We start from the raw sequence: 22,304 nt of genomic DNA on the forward strand, positions 1-22,304 counted from the left end.
TATATGGTGGGGGCTTTCTGTGATCGAATCGGTATGGTTCAATGACCACAGAGTTCACAACAATTGGATATAATCTTACAATTAACTTATGCTACGGAAGTATGTCCAGTTGCCACGATATCCATTGAACGATCCAGAATGTCCACGCATCAATGACTGAGGTGGAGGTATATGTGGTTGGCCGATCCATAGCGTATTGCACCTGGGCGACCTGGGCGGCCATTCCCACAACGCACAATGGTTGCTGGCGGACTTACGCTAATGACGAATGATGCCAATAATGATGCAGATGATATTGCGATTATCACCGTACGCTCAATTCTTATTGACTATAGTCAGTTCGGACCATCTAACAAAGAGGTAGGTATTATAAACGGAACCAAATAAATAAGTACTCACCGAATTGTGAACGATATATGATTTATTGGTAGTCGTTGTATAAATGATCTGCAGATTCAGTATCCGCGACACCAGAGAAAATTACAATGATTATTGTGTCATCTTACTGATGACGACAATGATAAAAATTATAACGTGTATATAAAATGAATACGAACGAAAAAATGGACGCTGCTTTACCAGCGAGCGTCTCCAGTACACACACCACAATAATAGTAATACAGAATTATAATACGAACTCTTTTTGGTTATGTTGACACACAACGTAAAAAAAAAACAAAATAAAATATATAAACTATGGCGGTGTTTACATTGATTTAGCAAAGACATTAGAAATACGTTTGTATAGAGTGGATCACGTGTGTAATGCGTAGGAAGAGACGGTGAAGAGCGGAGATAAAAGAGTTGCCCATTGTGCATGCTGTACATTGTCACCATTACAGACAGAGTGGCAGAAATGCTGACGCCAGCAGCATGTACAAAAATTTTGTTCCGTCTTAAGATTTTGGTTCCACGTCATAATTTCTTCGAAATAATAGCTTCAGTCAAAATATCTTTTAAACTGATTTTTTAAAAATGTTTATTCATATAATTTATTTATTTTGTTTTTATAAATATATTGTGTACAAAATGTATAATAATTGTTTAATAATAATAGTGTTAGTAATTAGTATGATTCTCATAAAAATCTTATCGTAAAAAAAAAAAAAAAATCACAGTTGAAAAAATAATTATTTAAATTAAAATTAGTGATTATTTAATACTTAACATTATAAGATAAACCTCTTAAATATTGAATTGTTGGTATTTCAGAACAATTTTCCACGATTATTTATATTTTTTTATTATGATCTCTGTACTTTCTACGACGTGTTGGACTTGCTTCTACCGATGAACAATTTTCCAATCGAACCTGATATCACGTAATTATTGTATATTTGGAATTAAATACATAAATTAAATAAGATGAAATATAAATAACTCATGTAACACTTGCGCATAGTTTTAAGAAGCGTATGATTTTCCACATTGAAACGTGATTTGCTCCGAGTGCTGCATTGAATGCATAATGACATCCTTCTACCGAATTATTTGTACGTGTATTTTTTTGTATTACTGTTTCATAATTTGCTAATTTTCGTGATTTTTTCGTTTTTTGACAAGAATTGAACTTTAAATGCTTAAAAAAAAACTATGACTAAAGATTTTTAATATTTTTCAAATGTCATAAAAAATATAAATATAAAATACAAATATAGTAGGAGCCTTGTATTACATTTTCAAGTTTTTTACCCAACAAATAAAGTTTTATTTACATTCATAGAAAAAAAGACAATATAATAAAATAGGAAACTGAAAATGTTTAAATGTTTAAATGTAATGTTTAAATAGTTCAAAACAAATCTAAATATTTTAAAATGTTATTGTGTATAGAAATTGCAAATATGAACAACCAGTGAAAATTTCATGTTCATTTTTTTAGAGTTCCACCAAAAACCAAAATTGATTTTGGATGTAAATTCCCGTTTTTCTTTAATTTGTATGTTGTTTTTTCCCGAAAAGTTTGTAAACTATTGGGAATTTTAAAATTTGACCTCCCGAATGCACCAACTAGATTCACTTTCAAATCGAAAAGATACTGTTGAAGAAAATCTAAGCAAGTTTAAAGACTTTTCCAAGGCATTTGACTCCCTAGACCACAATGCACTTCTTTTTATCTTTGACAGACTTGGTGTTGGTAAACCACTCTTATCGTGGTATGGTTCCTACCTTAGTGAGCGTCGACAATTTTTTAGTCTCTTCAACAAGTCCTCCGATTTTTTCCGAGCGTCATCCGGAGTTCCGCAGGGTAGCCATTTAGGTCCCCTATTGTTTAATATTTTCATCAATACCATGTATTCAGCTATTTCCCCTTGTCGTCTTCTACTTTTTGCTGATGATTCTAAAAATGTTCAGAGGATAACCACTAATAACGGTTGTCTCACTCTTCAAAACACCCTAGATAAATTTAACAATTGGTGCAATGCTTTTAATTAATCTCTTAAAATCTCTAAATGCAAAGTAATGGTTTTTCATCGCTCTAAATCAGTGATTTCTTTTGAATATAGGCTAGGAGGTATATCTATTCAATGTCTAAGCCAGATAGATGATCTAAGCATTTTATTTGTACCATCTCTTAATTTCAGCCTTCATATTGATCTTGTGACTAGTAAGGCCTTTCGTGTCTTAGGATTTTTTAGACGTCACTCATTCAATTTTAGTTCTGCTAACTGCTTTTTGGCTCTCTATAAAGCATTAGTCTGTTTGGTTATTGAATATGGGTCTGTCGTTTGATCACCTTATACCACCGTCGACATTTGTTGAAATGATCGTGTTCAAAACTCTTTAATGCGCTTCACCGGTTATTGCCTCAACATCCCTCATGCACCACATGATTACAGGCCTGTTAGTTAAGCGCTTAGACTCGATTCCCTTTCGGCCAGAAGTGATAATTTTGGTATCACTTTTATTCGGCGTCTGATCGAAGGTCGAGTGATGCCCCGAGGATTCTTGGAGAACTGAGTTTTCGTATCCCTAGTAATACTAGGCTTCAAAGTACTTCCTATACGTCCACCAATAAATTTAACTTCTCCAGGATTGCCACACTTTCAAGAATGATGCACAATTTAAATAACTCTTTTGAGTGTTAAACTTTATTTAGCGGCTCTAATATGAACTACGGAGGCTCATTTTATTTCATTTTTATTTTTCAAAATTTGTCGATTAAGTTTTTCAAATTAATTTAAAGTAAGTTAGTATAAATTTATTTCACAAGTTGTTAAATGTTTTAAATATTTTACCATTGTATTTCTTTATGCTGTATTTTAAAAATCCGTTTGGCGTTACTTATAATATAATAATTATAATAATATATACCTGCTGATGGGAAACAGGCCTATACCAATAATTTGTTAAAATAGGACGTCGGTCCATCTCCTTTTCAATTATAAGAGGTGGGACGATTATATTAGCCACATGGAAGAAAATGTATCATATTATAAATTGTAATATAAACCGTGCACTGAGCAGAATAATAGTAATAATAATACATGCACCTATATGTATATTGAATATTATGATATATTATATTGTAGTATCTGTATATTTTTAAACAAATTCACGGTGATATTATGATATTCTAAATTCAAATAATATTTCAAATGTTTTCTCAACTTAATGTAGATAATATGTGCATTATGCATTCAATATGATATTTTGGGGTGTAGGTGTTAGGAATTGAAACAAATATTTAGAATGGTTGATTTTAAGTAATATTTAAATATGTGTTTGAACAATTATTATACAATTACAGTCTGACATTTATATTGTCGTAACTGAATACTGATAAGAACCAGGGCCGGATTGGACAAATTCGGCCCAGCGAGTTTTCCGTACTTTACAAACCCACTTACAAACTGGCGGCCCTTGGGTACGTTCTTATTTCGTGTATAGTTTTTTTTATTATATAGTCTCCATTTCTTCAACCTTTAACTATCAATAAATTTTTAGTCAGCGTAGCCCCTCATGACTTGAATTGCCCAAAATTGTCGCGGCCCATTGAGTTTTATTCGGTAACTCGCGGGGCCAATCCGACCCTGATAAGAACCCCCTAATTAATCCTGGAGTAGCTCACCAATAAAAGTACTGAAACACCCAGCAATATATATAGGTGATTTTAACAGCCATAGGGATATGACGGCAATGACAGATATGGAGGTGTACTAGAATTAGTATGGACGCAACTTACATTTACCGTTTTCGTTGACGGTACTTTTAGAAGCACTCCTAAACTATTTTGTCAAATGTTCACCATGTTTATAACAGTAGGAAATTTCTACGTCCCTGTTGTTTTTAGTCTTCTTCCAAACAAAACAATAAAAGCCTACCAAATTGTTTTGGATCAGCTTGCACATGACAAATGTGACAACAGTTTTTACAGATTTTGAACAATCTATACATAGTGCATTCTTTCCATCATGGTCATGGGCGAGAGTAAGGAGGATGCAGATTTCACTTAGCCCAATCGTAGTGGAGGAAAATTCAAGCACTTGGCTTGTCACCAGAATTCAAAGACGAAACATCAGAAATCGGAAGTATTTTAAAAATATTTTTTTGGTTTACCATTGCTTCCGCCTGATCAGGTTGTAGGTTGTTTGCTTTAAAACCAGAAGGTAACCAACAACTCATAGAATTTTTTGACTTCATTTGTGCCAATCATTTAGATGATGGACACTTTCCCCGGAAATGTGGGCTGATATGTCGAGTACAGGCGATCGCACCACGAACTGCTGCCAATCTTTCCACGCAAAATTTAATGCTGAGTTCACGTCTGCTCATCCTAAAATTTTCAATTTCATAGAAATTTTGAAGCAGATACAGGCTGAGACGTATATAAAGCTTCTGTTATTCAGAAATTTATTGATCAATTTAAAGAAGAAAAAAATTACCAGAGAGGAATACGTAAAAAAAGTTTCCTTTTAACTACAAGTTTTTTAATTTTTACTTTTTAATTTTACACTATTTTTAAAACTCCAAAAAAAATTTAAGTCAACACAATTTTTTAACATCATTTAAACACAATTTTTTATTTTAAACGCAAACAACATTTTTAACCATGCTTACATAGAATTTCTTCTCATCGTAATCTGTCCTCAGCCTGTAAATGGGATGGAAAATGTTGTTGATTGGGAGCCGATACGGCCACCTTCAAATGAAAGGAGGGAGCCGATGCGGATACTCCCATAGAGCGGCTATATACAATGTACCCGGAGGCCCGAGGCAGTATATTTGACTGCCTTGGCTGGCGTTTTGCGCATGCCCAATTCACAATATTGTATGTATTTACGCCGCACACCCATATACCACCTCCCGTGCATTAATATAGGCAACACCAGCAACTGCCTCGTCGAGTGTCGATGTCGAACCTCTAGCGGTGGCAGCGCGGCGCAGCGCGTACCGGTCACAGGATTAAACTCTAATACATGCAAGGTTATTATAGCTTATAAATAAAAACGTTACTGCGACGTGACTACTTGAGCCATTCTCCATTTCCATGCAAGTTGTATAGAAAAAAAAAAATAATATAAAATATAAATTTAGGTAAATATAATTATGAAATTATGAAATACTAAAAAGTAAAAATTAACCAAAAAATTGCGCCCTAGGCATGTGCCTTGGTGGCTTATGGGTAAATCCGCCCTTGGGTATAAGACATATTATAATATACTTATCTAAGGTATTAAAAAAAATATTGAACTATAATAGGTAGCTATAATAAGTTCCAAATTAATCATATCACAATATCCGTTAGGTACTTATAACGTGTTATACATCAAAACTGTTGAAATATACAATTAATATTAGTAGTCAGCCTTGACACGTGTGTACAATTTAATATCTAGTTATACGAGCGTAAGACTCACTCTCTATACGGATGTAACATGACCTTGGTTGTGCATATATATAGGGCCTTTGAAGTATGTAATACTCACTTTCACAGCCACCGTCGTACAGTGCGTATACGGTGTGTCATGTTAAATTGTCCAGTTGTACGTTATTATATATTATACATAATCATACTGTTGTGTTGTTATTCATTTATATTAATACTAAAATGGTTAGTCTGTCAAGCTTCACTTTCAACAGGTTTGGGCCCAGATACCTAGTCACTAACCCAGACACAGTCTAGTGGATTCGTAATTGAAGTATTTTTATATTTGTATTGACGCAGAAAACTACAACCAGTTGGAGATACCCTGGATTTCGGAAAACGGCGGATCAGTGTACATAGGTAAAATTTTGTTGGTAAATTGTTATACAGGTCAAGTATACGGAAGCCATCAGTCATGGAAGACTCGGCGAAGTTAACAAAATTATGTGCGGAAAACTGACCGTTATGGAAGTTCCAGATGAAGGTCATACTTAATGCCTTGGAAGTAGGTGGTATAGTTTCAGGTGAATGGACTAAACCAGGATTACCTATAAAGAAGTCGTCGGAAACAGAGACTACTGAAAAATCCAAAGCACGTTGGCAAAAGCAGCATACAAACGCTCGGTTAAAAGCGGATGGTAAATGTCAAAAAATAATAGTTACCTCAGTGGACGATGGTCCATTACAATATTTGATTGTCTGCATTTGAAGTGTGGGAAAAACTGTTGGGTATTTACGAGCAAAAGTCTGAGGCAAGTAAACATTTGCTTCAACGATTTTTCAGTTATTCGAGGGAACTGACAGATGACATGTCGATGCATATTTCTAAATTTGTCAATTTAGGAAGGAAACTGAGTGTAGCGGGTGAACAAGTTTCGGAAAACATGGTTATGACAAAAATACTAATGACCAGGGCTAAGATTTATATGCAATAAAAATTGTAAAATATGCAAAAAATATGCATTTAATTTTTTATAAGATAAACACTAAAATATAGCTAAAAAAAATATATTTATTTATTAAAATACATCAACGATAGGCTGTTTAAAAATAATATAATTTAGAAATAAAATAAAATAAAATAATTTAGAAATAAAATGTATAATTCACTTTTAGTGTAGTCTTATCTAATTTAATTAATATTACATGTATTAGTAGTGGTCCCCAATTTGTGGGTTCTTGACCCAGCGCTTCTAACGTACGCATATGTCCATTCAGTGCATCCGTATGCTGTCTTAATTTTTTCGCCGAGTCACCGCCCACCGTTTCGAGATCATACATCGCTTTTACATGTGCTTGAACCAACACCCTTTTATTATTGTACCGCGTGATTAACGATTGCCATGCTACGGTATAATTATTAAATGTTGTTTCCAAACATTTTATCGAACTCAATGCCTCGCCTGATAATGATTCGCGTAAATAAAAAAACTTTTCTATCGCCGTTAACGACGTATTGTTATCTATTAGTGCCGAAAATATATCGTAAAACGATGCCCATTCTTGATAATTACCGGTAAATTCCGGTACGCTCAACGACAACAACTTTACCGTCGACAATACTTTATTCATACACACATTAATAGTATATCGGTGTCAGAATTTTTATTTCTACTCTCGTCTTGCGATACAGTTGAGCCTGCTGCTATCGCATGATTTTCTCTGCTGCAGCAATAGTTTTAAAGTATAAGTCTTCAAATTCCATTCTATACTTGTTTTGTACATCGATACTGATTCCCTCTTCCATTTCTATGGCCGCTTGAACCTGTTCATATTCTGCCCATGACACTTCTATTTTTTCACGCCGCGCTTTTACCTCAGTCGAATCAACATTTTGCGATTGTAGATAATTTTAAAATCTTGTTATCGACGCTTTTAATTGTCCTCTTCTCGTTATCATGTTCTCTTGTCCCCCCCCCCCCCCATCTTCGAGACCAATGTTCAACTATGCGATCTAAGAGATAGATAGAGAGGGAGAGAGAAAGAGAGAGAACGCAAGAGAGAGACTATACTGTACTATGACCTTATAGTTATCTGTACTTATTATTTCCGTATAAAATATATACTCGGGTGAAACCGCCTAGGATTAATTTAGGAATAAAATGGAAAACGCCTCACCTTATATTCCCGAGGGTGAACTTTACTTCTGTGGACTGTATACTCCTGTGAACTATATTTTCGCACGATCTTTCACACTTTTCGCTGATCAATACACTTATGGCCTTTTTTTTTTGACCAGTAACTGATTGACCCAATAACGTTTGATCGAATATTAATAATACTTAATTCGCACTAATTTACGACTTACGATTTGAATCCCGGACGAAGGACCAATGAATACGATAGCTCAGGTTTTAATTTAATAAAACAATAACTTACACTTAATTAATATTATTTTTACTTTATTCGCTAGTTCATATATTGAACGGCTACGACGCGTACATTACATAGGTATGGTTTTATTGCGACTGAACAACGACCGATCGCCCGTCATCGAAGACCGCTATATCGGACGTATCTTATCTTACATTAAATAATGTTATACATTTATACTCTATGCAGATAATCTTTACGGTATTTACCAATTATATAAGTACAAAATTTCTCGCGTACACAACAAATATTATTCGTGGATACTTGAAACTTCTAAAGTATACTACCGTCAATCGAGGTGACTTGAAACGATTTTGACATACTTTTTAGTATCATGAGCTTAAAAAAAATCGCTCTGGGCTACAAAAATTATATTTATTTCCGCATACATCTTCTAATGAATAGAATAAAACCTTCGATTTAGTTTTTTGATAAAAACTCGCTTAAAAAAAAAAAATAAAAAACACATGTTACAAGTCACCTCATTGTTACATCTCACCTCGTAGCTCCAAGTCACCTCGATTGATGGTATTATATATTATCTATGATAGTATCACGGTTTGTTGTTGATGTATAACGCGTTATAAGTACCTAATGGATATTGTGATATGATTTATTTGGAATTTATTATAGGTACCTATAATAGGATAATTTTTTTTTAATACTATAGATAAGTATATAATATGTCTTATACCTAAACGGACATACCGTCTCCGCTCAGAATCGTTTTTCTTATACAATTATTTTATATCATTAATATTCAAATTTAATACCATCCATTATACAGTGACCCATTTGTAACCAACTGTACAGCAGAACGACATAGACTTACCCACATTTTTTTTTTTAGTCTTACTATGACTTTAATAATAATTTATTAATTTGTATGATACATTGGTACCTATTTATAAATACAAAATGTTTATAATATTTAGTTTGTATTTAATTTGTCAAATTGATTTAATGTTTTTAAATTTTTTATTTTTATTTATATTTAACCTGGTTATTAACTTCATTGAGTTTACATATAGGTACTAATTATACTCTCTTAGTAGGTAGTTATATTTTTTAATAAACATAATTCTCTTACTAAAATCATTAATTTTCACCTACAGTTTTAAAATACCTTTCTTTATGAGTGTAGTGGTAATTTGATCAACAATATAAAAATAAGTAGGCATATAAAATATTAATTATTTATCATTATAAAATAAAGTATATGAATAAATATAATAATGTAGAAAAAATATACAATCAAATAAAACTTAGCCTGGAATATTACAATTTTATTTTATTTTAAGACAGATTTCCTGGCAATTATAATTATTCGTAAATGGGTATTTATGAATAATTATACTTTCCATAGTAAATGAATCATTTATTTTTATTTTATATGGAAATGGAAAAATTTTACTAATCTTTGTACTTAATGTATGCATAAATGATAGATAACTAGTAATTTCAACACCAATTTTTAAAATGTATTATTTGTCATCAGTCATCACTCAACAGTTCACACAAATTTTAACATGATAGTACAAAGTTAAGGTTACTGAACAAAAGAAAATGAAAATAATAATTTATGATTTATCAGTTCATTAGTTCATCATCCCATACAAATTAGGCAGTTTTGAACTTACAAAGGAACCTCATACCAGGGGTTAAAAAATATAAGTATAATTGTGTAATGAATAATAATTAAATACAATTTGTGTTGTATCAATATGTTGTAATAGTTACTATTATTTTAACAATATTAATAAGCAAAATAAATAATACGCATATTCATATTATAGTATAGGTATACTTTGTATAATCTGCTGTATCCATCAATTAATATCCATTGACTTTCAAAATAGAAGAATTTATATACTAAAAAAGTAATAACTATGTCATTAATCATTATTGGCTTAAATGCTTAATGCTTATACCAATAATACATATTATAATGATACTATTATATAGTTACTGTGTTCGCCAATTGAGTGCTCCGGGATTTCCACATTATCGTTTACTGGATGGAAAGATGTAATTATCCAACACATCATCCGTGATCGCAAATTAAACTTGTTTGTGACAAAATTTATTTTGTTACTTTGTTGTAAGCAAAAATTTATCCTGGTTTTTTGGAGCACTCCCCAATTTTGCTTTTGAATGTTTGAACTGTTTGAGTTTAGGTAACAGTGCAGAACTTACAAAATCTACTCCTACTATAATATTGTCCAACAAAATTGAATAGTATTTGAACAATGTCCAAAAAATAAGCGTATGATATGGTTGTATACTTGTATATGCTGCTAACTTTATAAGACGAAGGTCAAAAACTATTTTAGTTGGTTAGGAGGGCTAGTGCTTCTTCTAGAAATGGCCATAACACTGGTACAACGAGGTTACAAATTTTAAAAATTCGGTAACAAATTAGTACAATTAATCAAGGTTATTGAGTTACAATTATTTTAAAGTTAATTTAGTTGGTTGGTGGGGCTAGTCCCTATTTGAGAAACTATAACTGTAACACTGGTACTACGAGGTTACAAATTTATAAAATTCGGTTACAGATTAAGATTAACGAGTTACAAATATTTTGGAGTTGATTTAGTTGATTGTGGGGCTAGCCCTCCATTTGGAAATGGTCATAAACAATGATACAGTTAGGTTACACATTTTAAAAATATGGTTATAAATGGTTACAAATTAAAAGGAAAATCATGAACTTAATTTTAAACGATTTGGTTAATGTGAGGTGCTCACGTGAAGTTGGTCCCTCATTGGGAAACCAGTTGTCACTTTTGAACTACAAACTTAAAAATTAAAAAAATCAAGTTACAAATATTTTGAAAGTTTTTAGTAAAGTGGGGGAGTGTTGGCTAACTCCACACAAGTAAAATGTACTTTTGGATGAAAATAGTACACTATGGCGTAATCAAAATTTTAAATTATTAATTTAAGTAGGGAAATAATATATTTAAAGACATTTTTGCATTAAAAATACCTTAAGTACATTTTTTTGAATTATTAACATATTTTACTGTTTTGCGTTTAATAATAGTTCACATTAGAAAATCGTGTTTCTTGAACAATATGAAAAGTGGCTATAGCCAATAGTACATTTTGGAATGTCACCCCTTTTATACCCAATGGCCGTAGAGAGGGACTCGCACCTGGACAAAACCAGTTTTTGATACCATACAGTTGTAAGGTGTCCACTGATCGTCTTCGATCAAGTCAATTAGGGTCACTGTAGTCTGGATGTAATGGATGTAATGGATCATGGATGTCTTCAATTATGAATTCAATCATTGGGTAGAACAAAGATACAGTGCTGAGACAGACAAACCTTTATTATTAAGTATGAATTAGTATTATAATATATAATATATTATTAATTTATAATTTATACTACCTACTATGAGTAACATAGGTACGGTATTGGTTGGAATATTTTTTGTCGAAAACATTGAATTTATTATAATATGAATTATTAGAGTATTTATAATGAGATATATAATATAATATAACATGTAGGTAATTGTATTATACATAGTTTAAGTTGTATTTTTTTCTATACCTTCAGTCAAATCCTTAAAAAACTCTCTGTTTTCTTCTTTCAAATATGTATCACAGAAATAAGTAACCGGTTTTTTGTTATCTGCAAAATAAATTGGTATTATATTTCTTAAGTATGTTCGTTATATTTCTATTCCATAAACCCGTACAGAAATCGGTTTGTTAACGTATATCAAGAACAATTTTTAGCTCACAAAACTGTCAAAATTATATTTAAAACACACCAATTTAAACGTACTTATTTTAGCCAAGAAAATATGAAAATTTTCTTTTATGAACTAAAAGTGTCTAAAACATATTTTTTATAACTTCCCGATTTTTTGTATAAATCTTACCAATATTAGGTACAGAGATAGAAAAAAATGTATCAATACAAATATAAAAAAATATTATAATTATAAAATCACTAACACTGAGACAACTGGGCTCGCCAATTAATATCCAGCCCATAGAATAACCTGATTTTATTACACTGTTAAGTTAATTGAGTAAAAAAACAATGAGGTTTGTCGAACCCAATGCATTATTTTTTCACATATGAATAAAACCGATGGATGTTCAATTGGCTACGAAAAATCTTGGCTAGCATTCCTTGGATCACTGCCTTATTCAGTCTTTTACTAAAGCCGGGGGCAACATCAGGTATTCAATATAAACCACAGTACGACAGGAATTTATCAGTATTTAAACACAAATATTTTAGTTAACGATAATTTACGGGTGTTTTTTGCATTGATTATAAACATTTATTTATAACATTAATTATACATACGGTATTTGAACCAATTGTTGAGGTTATCTGCAATATACATAAAAATAAATTACATTATTGTGATGATTTCCTAAATGTTTTTGTACAACTAATATCATATAAGAACGTAATTCGGTAGGTTAAAATCTTAATTGAATCTTAAAATATTTTATTTGAAGAATATAGACAAGAGTTATATGACTTATTTTAATTTTTTAGTAATCACTTAAATGTAATTAAAAAAAAAACTATGAAAAATAATTATGATTCTATATTTCAACATCAATCTAAACATATCATTCTATTTTTTCTAATACACAAAGGTAACAATTACATTTTTTTTTCTACGATCGGCTACATAGGTATTATTATTTTTCTTAGTCACATTGTAGTTAATCTATAAAGATCATGAATTATGAGTAATATATCTAATTGTTACAGTATTTGAATATAATGAATTTCATTCACTGCATAGTGCATACAAAACCATTTTGTCGATACCGAACGGTTTGTCTGGAATGACAGAAAACGCTGGAGTCCATATTTTAACCCACTGTGAATGAATTATCTAGTGAGTAAATCTTGTTATTTGAATGAAATAAATGTTTGTGGAAATTCCGTGTTTCATTATTTTGCATTTATATTTTACTTACTCATTTTTATTAAAAAATATTTCATACGTAGGTTACCTACAGTTATTTTTTTATTTAACTATTTTTTTTTATTAAAAATAAATAGTAATTCGCATGATGATACAAATATTTTTCAAGTGCTTGCATGTAGAAAATATTTGACAATTTTAAAATATGTTAAAGATATTTTAAAACTAGGAGAGTATTTTTGATATATCGATAAAGGTGATGTTTTAGTTATTAAATTGTGCGATAAAAAAATTGTCTTTTGTAAAACTTCCACAAATCCCGAAGATATTACAGAGGTAAAAAGAAGATCAAAGGATGGTTCGTAATAATAGTTTCATGTTTCAAGAGGATAAAATAAAAATAAAATGGTGAAAGATTTCCACCGAAAAAATTCTAAATATATTGTATCTATAACATTGATGGAGAACGATCTGCTCAAAATATATCAAAAATAAACCGTGTATACTAAAAGTAATTTATTTCTCTCGAATAAGCTGATCAACAAACACAATGAGTGTACAAGTAGTGTTCCAGATTCAGCACTACAAAGAACGATATTTTTACTTAATGGATGTGCTCCAATTGTAATGTTCTTTTGTATTCGGGAAAAATAAAAATGGATTTGAGCTTTTTCACAATACACGGAAAGGGTACGCCTTTTAGTAGCACAGTAAGCACCTAGTTCCATTATTCATTTTATTTTACTATTTCAACTTTTGTTCAAATACTTAAATCATTAATTGTTTATTAAAAAAAGGTATCCGTGCCGCACAGTTATAAACATATTAATATATCAGTCTTCTGTGCTAAGCACTTTTAATACACAGGTACACAGTGAATAATATTATACATACAGCCATCATAAAATTGTTGGTATATTATTGATAAATCTGTAAAAAAAATTTTATTCAATAATGTGAAAGTTTCCTATAGTTTTTGGTGTAACTAATAACACATATCAACAACGTAACTCGGTTGGTTAAAATGTTAAATATTTAATAGATTCAACAGTGAACAGATTGTTCTTCAGGTAAAATAATAAAATATGTTAATGTAATTTCAATATTTATTTGAAGGATATGTAGGTACATGACTTATGTTACTTATGTTTCTGTTTTCCGTACGTGTATATTTTTTTAGTAATCACGTATCAAAATAATTGTAGTTAAAAAGATGGAATAGTGGGTACCGCACTGCTGTACAGTAGTTGTCGAGAACGTCGTTGTAATGTACGTGATTTGAATTCAATAATAAATAATTTCATACGAAAAACATTTCTGAGCGAAGACCTTGTGTCATCCTATCATACTTGTATAAATAATCAGATTTAATAGTTAATATATAAAAATCGAAAATATCGCATTGTTTTAAAAAGCATACTTTTCGTAGAACTTTTTTTTTTTGATAGAGGAAGAAAAACTCGTTAAGAACCTTCTATAAAAATTAAACTTTTATGAATTTCTAACTGAAAAATAATTCAAGAGATTTTACAAATGTTTCATGGACATAATTCATTACATTAGTAAAATATAGCTCAAAAGGAATCAAAATAATTGGAAAATTTTACCATGTATGGTAATTAATAATAACCTTTTTAGGGGGGCTGGAGCGTGATTAATTTTCAGTCGAAAAAATATCTCACAACTTCAACCACTATGCCCAATATAGTGTTCTGATATTAATTTTGAAAGCAAATTTGAATTCTTCACTAAACTATCTATGTTTATATACCTATTTTTCTGATTTTTTTTCACTTAGAAATGTATTTATAAAAATAGTAAAATAGATCATATTCATAATTCAAATTTAAATACATTGATATATAATAAGAAAAATGTACGACAATTAAAGCATAGTAAATTTAGAGGAGAATTCATATCTGCTTTCAAAATTTTAATTGGAACATCCCACTGAACGTAGTGATTGAAGTCACTGGTGGTAATAAACAATTTTTGTAATTTTATTAAGAAAATAGCTGTATCACTCGTTTTCGTTACGTATATCGGCGTAATGGCGTATCTCGAAAATGGAAGTAAAATATTAAGTAAATGCATTTTATCTAATCGTTGAAGTAATGTAAAAGTTAAATTTAAATTTTTTTGAAAATGCAATTTATATGATTCAATTTTGAAATTTATAAAATTTTGCTTCGACAGGCACTGTTGTTGTTTTTAAGTCATTATGGAATATGGAGTATAAGATTAGAAACAAAGGGAGGGATGTTAGTTATTTTTCTTAGGGAAATATTTTGAAAAGTTTGAACTTTTTGTATGCTCGAATGTTTGGCACAACCCCCATAGGTCCAGACGGGTTTTTTATGTTGTGTGAAATTCACACAATTTCACACAGCCGTTTAATGACAATTAAAAATTATAAATTTTATAATTTAAAGTTTTTTTTTTTATGAATATCAATAAAGTTTTATTTTTTGGGCCAAAAGTGTCGATATTTAATACAAGATTTCTCGTACATAGCAGTTGGAAAATATTAAAATTCATATTATGCACAATTTTTTTTAATAAGCATTAAAAGTTCAAATTTTGACAAAATGTATAAAATTCAAAATATATTAATTATTTTATAGAGAAAAATGTATAATATTATATTATTGAATTCAAATTAAACAGCATCTATCGTAGTTTGTAACGCTATTTGTAATCTATTTTACAGCAGTGAGACAACCACTTGCCCAAAATTTTTTTTATTAGTCCAAATTGTAGAATTTAAAGAGAATTTCTTATAATTTCTATTCTTTATAATATACGAAACAAAATATTTGATGATTTACTTAGTTTTTAGTTTTATTTTAATTTAATATTATATTATAATTACCTATGTATTATAAGTGTTTAATAAATTTAAACGATCGAATTCATCATACTCCAAAGATTTTTTAAAGCATATATTTAAAGAATTTGTATTTGTAGTGGAAAATGTTACTCAATGGTTATGTACATATACATATTTTACACAAAATTAAATACATATATACTGTATACGTACTCTTCGCTAATCTCCCTAAAAAAAAAATAATAATAATAATAATAATAATAATAATTTGTTGTTAATATTAGTATATTAATATTAAACTATAGCCCTACCGTACAATTTTAAATACAGAATAATCAAAATATATTAATACTTTTAAAATTAAGATATTCGTTTATATAGACCAATTTGAAATCGATCGAAATATATGTTGAAATGTTAATAATAGTAAAATATACTTTAAAATCTTAGTTGATTGATTTGTATAGTTTAAAAATCTTAAGTAGTCAAAATTATATAAAAAGTGTTTAAGTGTATCTTTACAATAATAGTAAGGGAAAGGTGTCCAAAGCGGCCACCTTAAGGTTCACACTGTAGTGTCACACTTTAGGGATTGATTTTTTTTTATGAAACCTTCAAGGTTGTCTAGTTAAACTTGTCAGGAATCATTAATTCTAATCAGAGACTATTTTAAACAAATAAATAAAAAGTTATTTTCATTTTTTTAAAAAGTACAAAATTGTTCACTTTGCCCACCTAGGCGTTTAAAGTGGTCAGTCTATGTCCATTTTGACCCACGGTTTAAAATTTCTATTATTATTCATTATTTCGTAATATTATCATAAATATATATATATATAATATAACTTATATTATATTCTTACAACTTTTCTTTGATAAATAAGTAACTTCAGTTCAAGCTTTGGGTCTCGCTAACATGGTTAAGCAGTAATTTAGTTTATAGAAGACTTTTTAGTTCTTATGATATAATAACTATACCAAAAATTAATTTACACGCACATACAATTATAATTATTAAATACTTGTGACCATAGTGACCACTTTGCCCTTTTAATATTGTTTAATTTACTATTTAAAAAAAATTATTCCTATCAACTAATTAAACTTTAAGTAATTCTATAATATATAAAAACTTATGTAGATTTCGAAAAAAAATAATTTGAGTATATTAATTACTATGTTTATAAAATATAATTATTTATTCAGAGCACTTATCTTACATCAACAGCATCCAAAAAAGAATTTTTTTTTTAAACGGAGACGGTAAATGCTTTTATCAATAGTCGTTTATCAGTTGATAAATATGATAACAATGAACCAATCCACGTGATGAAACCAACTGTTTATTTATTTACGACAGAATAATAAGACATAACCACTTTACGCGCTATGGCCACTTTGTACACCTTTCCCCTAATAGGAAATTGTCATACCCAATGCTGGGTGACGGGTTGTCAACTAAACGGGTTCATAGCTATAATATTACTCAGTGAGTAGCTAAGTAAACATTTGAGGATGATGATGATATAAATTATGACTTATGAGACACAATTTATCACATAAACTGAATTAAACAAATAATCAAATTAAAAAAACAAATAAAATAATAATATAAAATGCACGTACCTCGAATTTCTAGAAACATAAGAATACACAAATAATATTTTATATTATTATGATTCACAATCTAAGAATTATAGCCATACCTTAAATTATAATTGTCCTACAATATATATTATCACCAAAAATTTAACAATGATTTACTAATGAGGGTCCCACTATAATGTATGTAATTATCACTATGTTAGGTTAGTTTAAGTTTTTCATATTTATAATAACAATAAATTGTTTTCCAATTTATTGTATAAGCATCCATCGTATAATCTAAGTGTATATATACCAGAAGTATAGGAAGAAATACCCCCCGAGTTGTGTGTCATACAGGTATCCATACTGGTTTTAGTAGAATTTTGTATAATATATTAACTCTGGTTTTTAGTGGACAAGTTTAAAGGTAAGTATCTGTTGTAGTTGGTGTTTTTGATTTTTGAGTGTTCTACATTTGGGGTGAATGGGTACTGTGCTCACTAACTCGTGTAAGCCGGCTATTTAAGTTTAGCCCAAGTTATATTACATTGTATAGGTTTGTTCTTGAGTTATTGTTGAAGACAGTCTCTTAGACGTAACGTAAAAGAAAAGAAGTTTCATTTAATTTTCAAGCCCCGTTCCGTGTACCACAAGTAAAGCAAATGTAAGTTGATTGGTTTTTATAGTTTAAGAACCATGAATAGTCGATAATATATAGAAGGTGCATAGATCTACAAAATGGGTGACGGGCTGTAAACTAAACGAATTCATAGCTACAATAGTAACCGCTGAGCAAGTGAACCTTTGAGGATGGTGATAATCAAAATATGAGTTATAACCTAGTTATGAGTTATGGGACACAATCACATAAATTTAATTAAACAAATTTAACAAATTAAAAATAAATAAATAATATGATATATACGTACTATTTATTTCTAAAAATAAAACAATAAACATAATGTTTAATAAATTAAATTATCCCTTATGATTCACAATCTAAGTACTATAGGGATAACGTAATAATTATGAAGAGAATTTGTTAATTTAACCGTGCAAATCCAATATCGCAATAAATTAACATTTTCATACATTTTCATACGTAATACGTACATCATGCAGAGGTATTTATTATTTTCTCCAAAAATTTATTTTTTCCTATATTAAAACATGTTGGGCTATATGAGGGAATGCGAATTTGCCCTATCTACAACTCCGTTAAATGTAAACACTCATATTTAACATCAATCAAAACATTGAGTAACAAAATAAAAATAAATATTAATAATAATAATTCAATTTATACATACCTTTTATAGCTAGAAATAAAAAATAAATATACCATTTAATAAATAATATTATACCTTATGATTGCAATTTAAGAGTTATAGGGATAACATAATTATTGTAGGTACTGCAAAGTATATTATAACAATTAGCATTTATAACAAATAATTGTACATTGTGATTTGTGTTTTATATCATTCCCCCCCTCCCACGGACAGAGTCTTAATTATTTTATTTTTATTTATTTTCAGTATAGAGTGTGATCCATTTAACGTTAGACACTTTATCGTTTAACCATCTACTTTTCGTATAATAAGTGTCTTACGTTGAATGGATCTATGTCCACTCTACCTTGATTTGCATATGAATCTGTAGGAGACGATTAGGTTTGTGAATTTAGTAAGTAGATTTGAAAAATTTCCCGAAAGAACCCTTGTCACCCAATATATGCACACACATGCATTGTGACAGCCTAACAATGATCCTAACAGATTTTTGTGGCTGTTCTTAAGTTTAATATGGCAAAAAGAGTTTACCCTATCCATAAGAAAGAGGACAAAAAAATATGCAACAACTATATAGAGATTGATCAGCTTAATGTACCGTATAATATTTTATCCAATTGTACTAGATATACTAGATAAATTCAAACCTTGGGCAGAAGAGTTTATGGGAGACTATCAGGCTTGATTTAGGTAAAACCGCTATACATAGATGAAATCCTCATCCTTCACCCAGTGTTACAAAAAACTTGGGAATATAACAAAAACTTGCTTACGTTATTCATCGATTTCAAAAAAGCTTATAATGAAATATATAGAGTGTCTCTAATTAAGACTTTAGAAGAGTTCGAATTGTCGAGAAAGCTAATAAAATAGAATGCAGTATCGGTCACACTGACATCAAACTAAAAGTGGTACACACTCAATCGGATACAGTACAACAGATATGTGACAACTGGTCTAAAGCAGGGTGATACTATGTCAACTAAACAGTAGTAAGTGAAGCAACTTTAGATAAGAAAGGTGTAAAACTAGGAGAAAATGACATTGGAATCTTAGCATATGTGGACGACATAGTTTTGATTGTAGACAAATAATATATTCTCAAAGAATATCTCCAAATTTTCTCCAAAAATTTATTTTTTCCTATATTAAAACATGATGAGCTATATGAGGGAATGCGAATTTGCCCTAACTACAATTTCGTTAAATGTAAACACTCGTATTTAACATCAATCAAAAATATTGTGTAACAAAATAAAAATAAATAATAATAATAATAATGCAATTTATACGTACCTTTTGAAGCTAGAAATAAAAAATAAAAATACTATTTAATAAATAATATTATACCTTATGATTTGAAATTTAAGAGTTATAGGGATAACATAATTATTGTTCTGCAAAGTATATTATAACAATTAACATTTATAACAAATAATTGTACATTGTGATTTGTGTTTTATATCATTCCCCCCCTCCCACAGACAGAGTCTTAATTATTTTATTTTTATTTATTTTCAGTATAGAGTGTGATCCATTTAACGTTAGACACTTTATCGTTTAACCATCTACTTTTCGTATAATAAGTGTCTTACGTTGAATGGATCTATGTCCATTCTATCTTGATTTGCATATGAATCTGTAGGAGTCGATTAGGTTTGTGAATTTAGTAAGTAGATTTGAAAAATTTCCCGAAAGAACCCTTGTCACCCAATATATGCATACACATGCATTGTGACAGCCTAACAATAGTCCTAACAGATTTGGTGGCTGATCTTAAGATTAATATGGCAAAAAGAGGACAAAAAAATATTTAACAACTATATAGAGATTGATCAGCTTAATGTAACGTATAATATTTTATCCTATTGTAAACTAGATAAAATCAAACCTTGGGCAGAACAGTATATGGGAGACTATCAGTCTGGATTTAGGTAAAACCGCTATACATAGATGAAATCCTCATCCTTCACCCAGTGTTACAAAATCTTGGGAATATATAAAAACTTGCATACGTTATTCATCGATTCCAAAAAAGCTTATGATGAAATATATAGAGTGTCTCTAATCAAGACTTTAGAAGAGTTCGGATTGTCGAGAAAGCTAATAAAATAGAATGCAGTATCGGTCACACTGACATCAAACTAAAAGTGGGACACACTCAATCGGATACAGTACAATCGGAATAAACCAAAAATTCGAGGGATGAAATTGGTATCTGAAATACTACATGGTAAACATGGAAGTGCTATTTTCACTAAACCTTTGTTGTAAATAAAGTCATCAGAAATAACAAATGTTGAAGGAATAGAAATTTTAACAATAGAATTAACTAAGTGCACAGTTACATCAGTATACAAACCACCAAATGTTCCATTTACTTTCCACAAGCCTGGTAATTTTAATAATTCAAGAACAAAAATAATAATCAGCGATTTAAATAGCCATCACACAGAATGGGGATATGAAAATACAAATGATGATGGAGAACGGGTTGAACAATGGGCAGATGGAAACCAATTGTCGATCATATATGACTCCATGCTGTCTCCATCATTTAACAGTGCAAGGTGGAAAAGGGGGTATAATCCAGATTTGATCATGTTCAGTGAAATTGTAAGACAGCAATGTGTCAAGACAGTAGCAAAACCAATTCCACGGTCCCAACATCGTCCAATTGTATGTTAAATAAACGCCGCCATTAAACCCACAATTGTTCCAATGAAAAGAAGGTTTAATTTTAGAAAGGCTAATTGGAATGACTTTAGTACAGATCTGGACTCAGAGATCAAAAACCTTGCACCAACCACGAAAAATTACGAGGCTTTTGTGAATATAGTTAAAAGAGTATCGAGAAATCATATCCCAAGGGGCTGCAGAACATAATATATAACGGGTCTATCCTCAGAGCTAACTTTCAACGCTCTCAACAGGGCATCAGCGCCCACAAGTAAGCCGTCGTGGAAGTGACGTCCCTCCGTAAGCAGCTGTCGTGGGGCCACGCCCTCACATAGCCACATTATCCCCTCCCCAAAAGGTCCTTCCACTCACTATGGGTAGAAAACGTAAAGGGGGAAACCCCCCACTAACCAAAAACAAAAAATTGCACGACAACGCTCATCACCCCCCAAAACTTCCTACTCTGAAACTCTAGATTCATTCTCTGACTCAAGTATATCATCCCACCATTCATTATCTTCACTAACTTCCGAACGCTCAACTGACACGTTACCCACTACAAAAACCACTATCACCCCAACTGCCCAAAATTCCTTCCAAAACTACACCAGTCTCCAGACCTCCACCTATCATACTAAATTTCGTTACCTGGCGAATGGTCACGCCGGTCATCTGCACTCTTCTAAAACTGCAACCAAACTCCCTGTCTGCGAAATCTTCCGGTGATCGCGTAACCTCGTGGGTCGCCGATGCGA

The 22,304-nt window shown here is 30.5% G+C and overlaps 1 protein-coding gene and 1 long non-coding RNA gene across 2 annotated transcripts; one reads left to right on the forward strand and one right to left on the reverse strand.

The window, feature by feature from the left end:
• Positions 1 to 11,805: 11,805 nt before the first annotated feature.
• Positions 11,806 to 16,215, reverse strand: LOC103308564. The gene is made up of 4 exons (XR_510474.3): positions 16,205 to 16,215; positions 14,056 to 14,091; positions 12,582 to 12,608; positions 11,806 to 11,891 (listed from the first exon to the last, which is right to left on the reverse strand). It is a non-coding gene; the product is annotated as an uncharacterized LOC103308564 (long non-coding RNA).
• Positions 16,216 to 21,075: 4,860 nt separating this feature from the next.
• Positions 21,076 to 21,558, forward strand: LOC115033545. The gene is made up of 2 exons (XM_029486296.1): positions 21,076 to 21,084; positions 21,151 to 21,558. Exons 1-2 carry the CDS (start codon positions 21,076 to 21,078, stop codon positions 21,556 to 21,558), a joined length of 417 nt encoding a protein of 138 aa, XP_029342156.1.
• Positions 21,559 to 22,304: the final 746 nt, after the last annotated feature.

The sequence above is a fragment of the Acyrthosiphon pisum genome, chromosome A1 (genome assembly GCF_005508785.2).
Source record: "Acyrthosiphon pisum isolate AL4f chromosome A1, pea_aphid_22Mar2018_4r6ur, whole genome shotgun sequence".
Lineage (NCBI taxonomy): Eukaryota > Metazoa > Arthropoda > Insecta > Hemiptera > Aphididae > Acyrthosiphon > Acyrthosiphon pisum.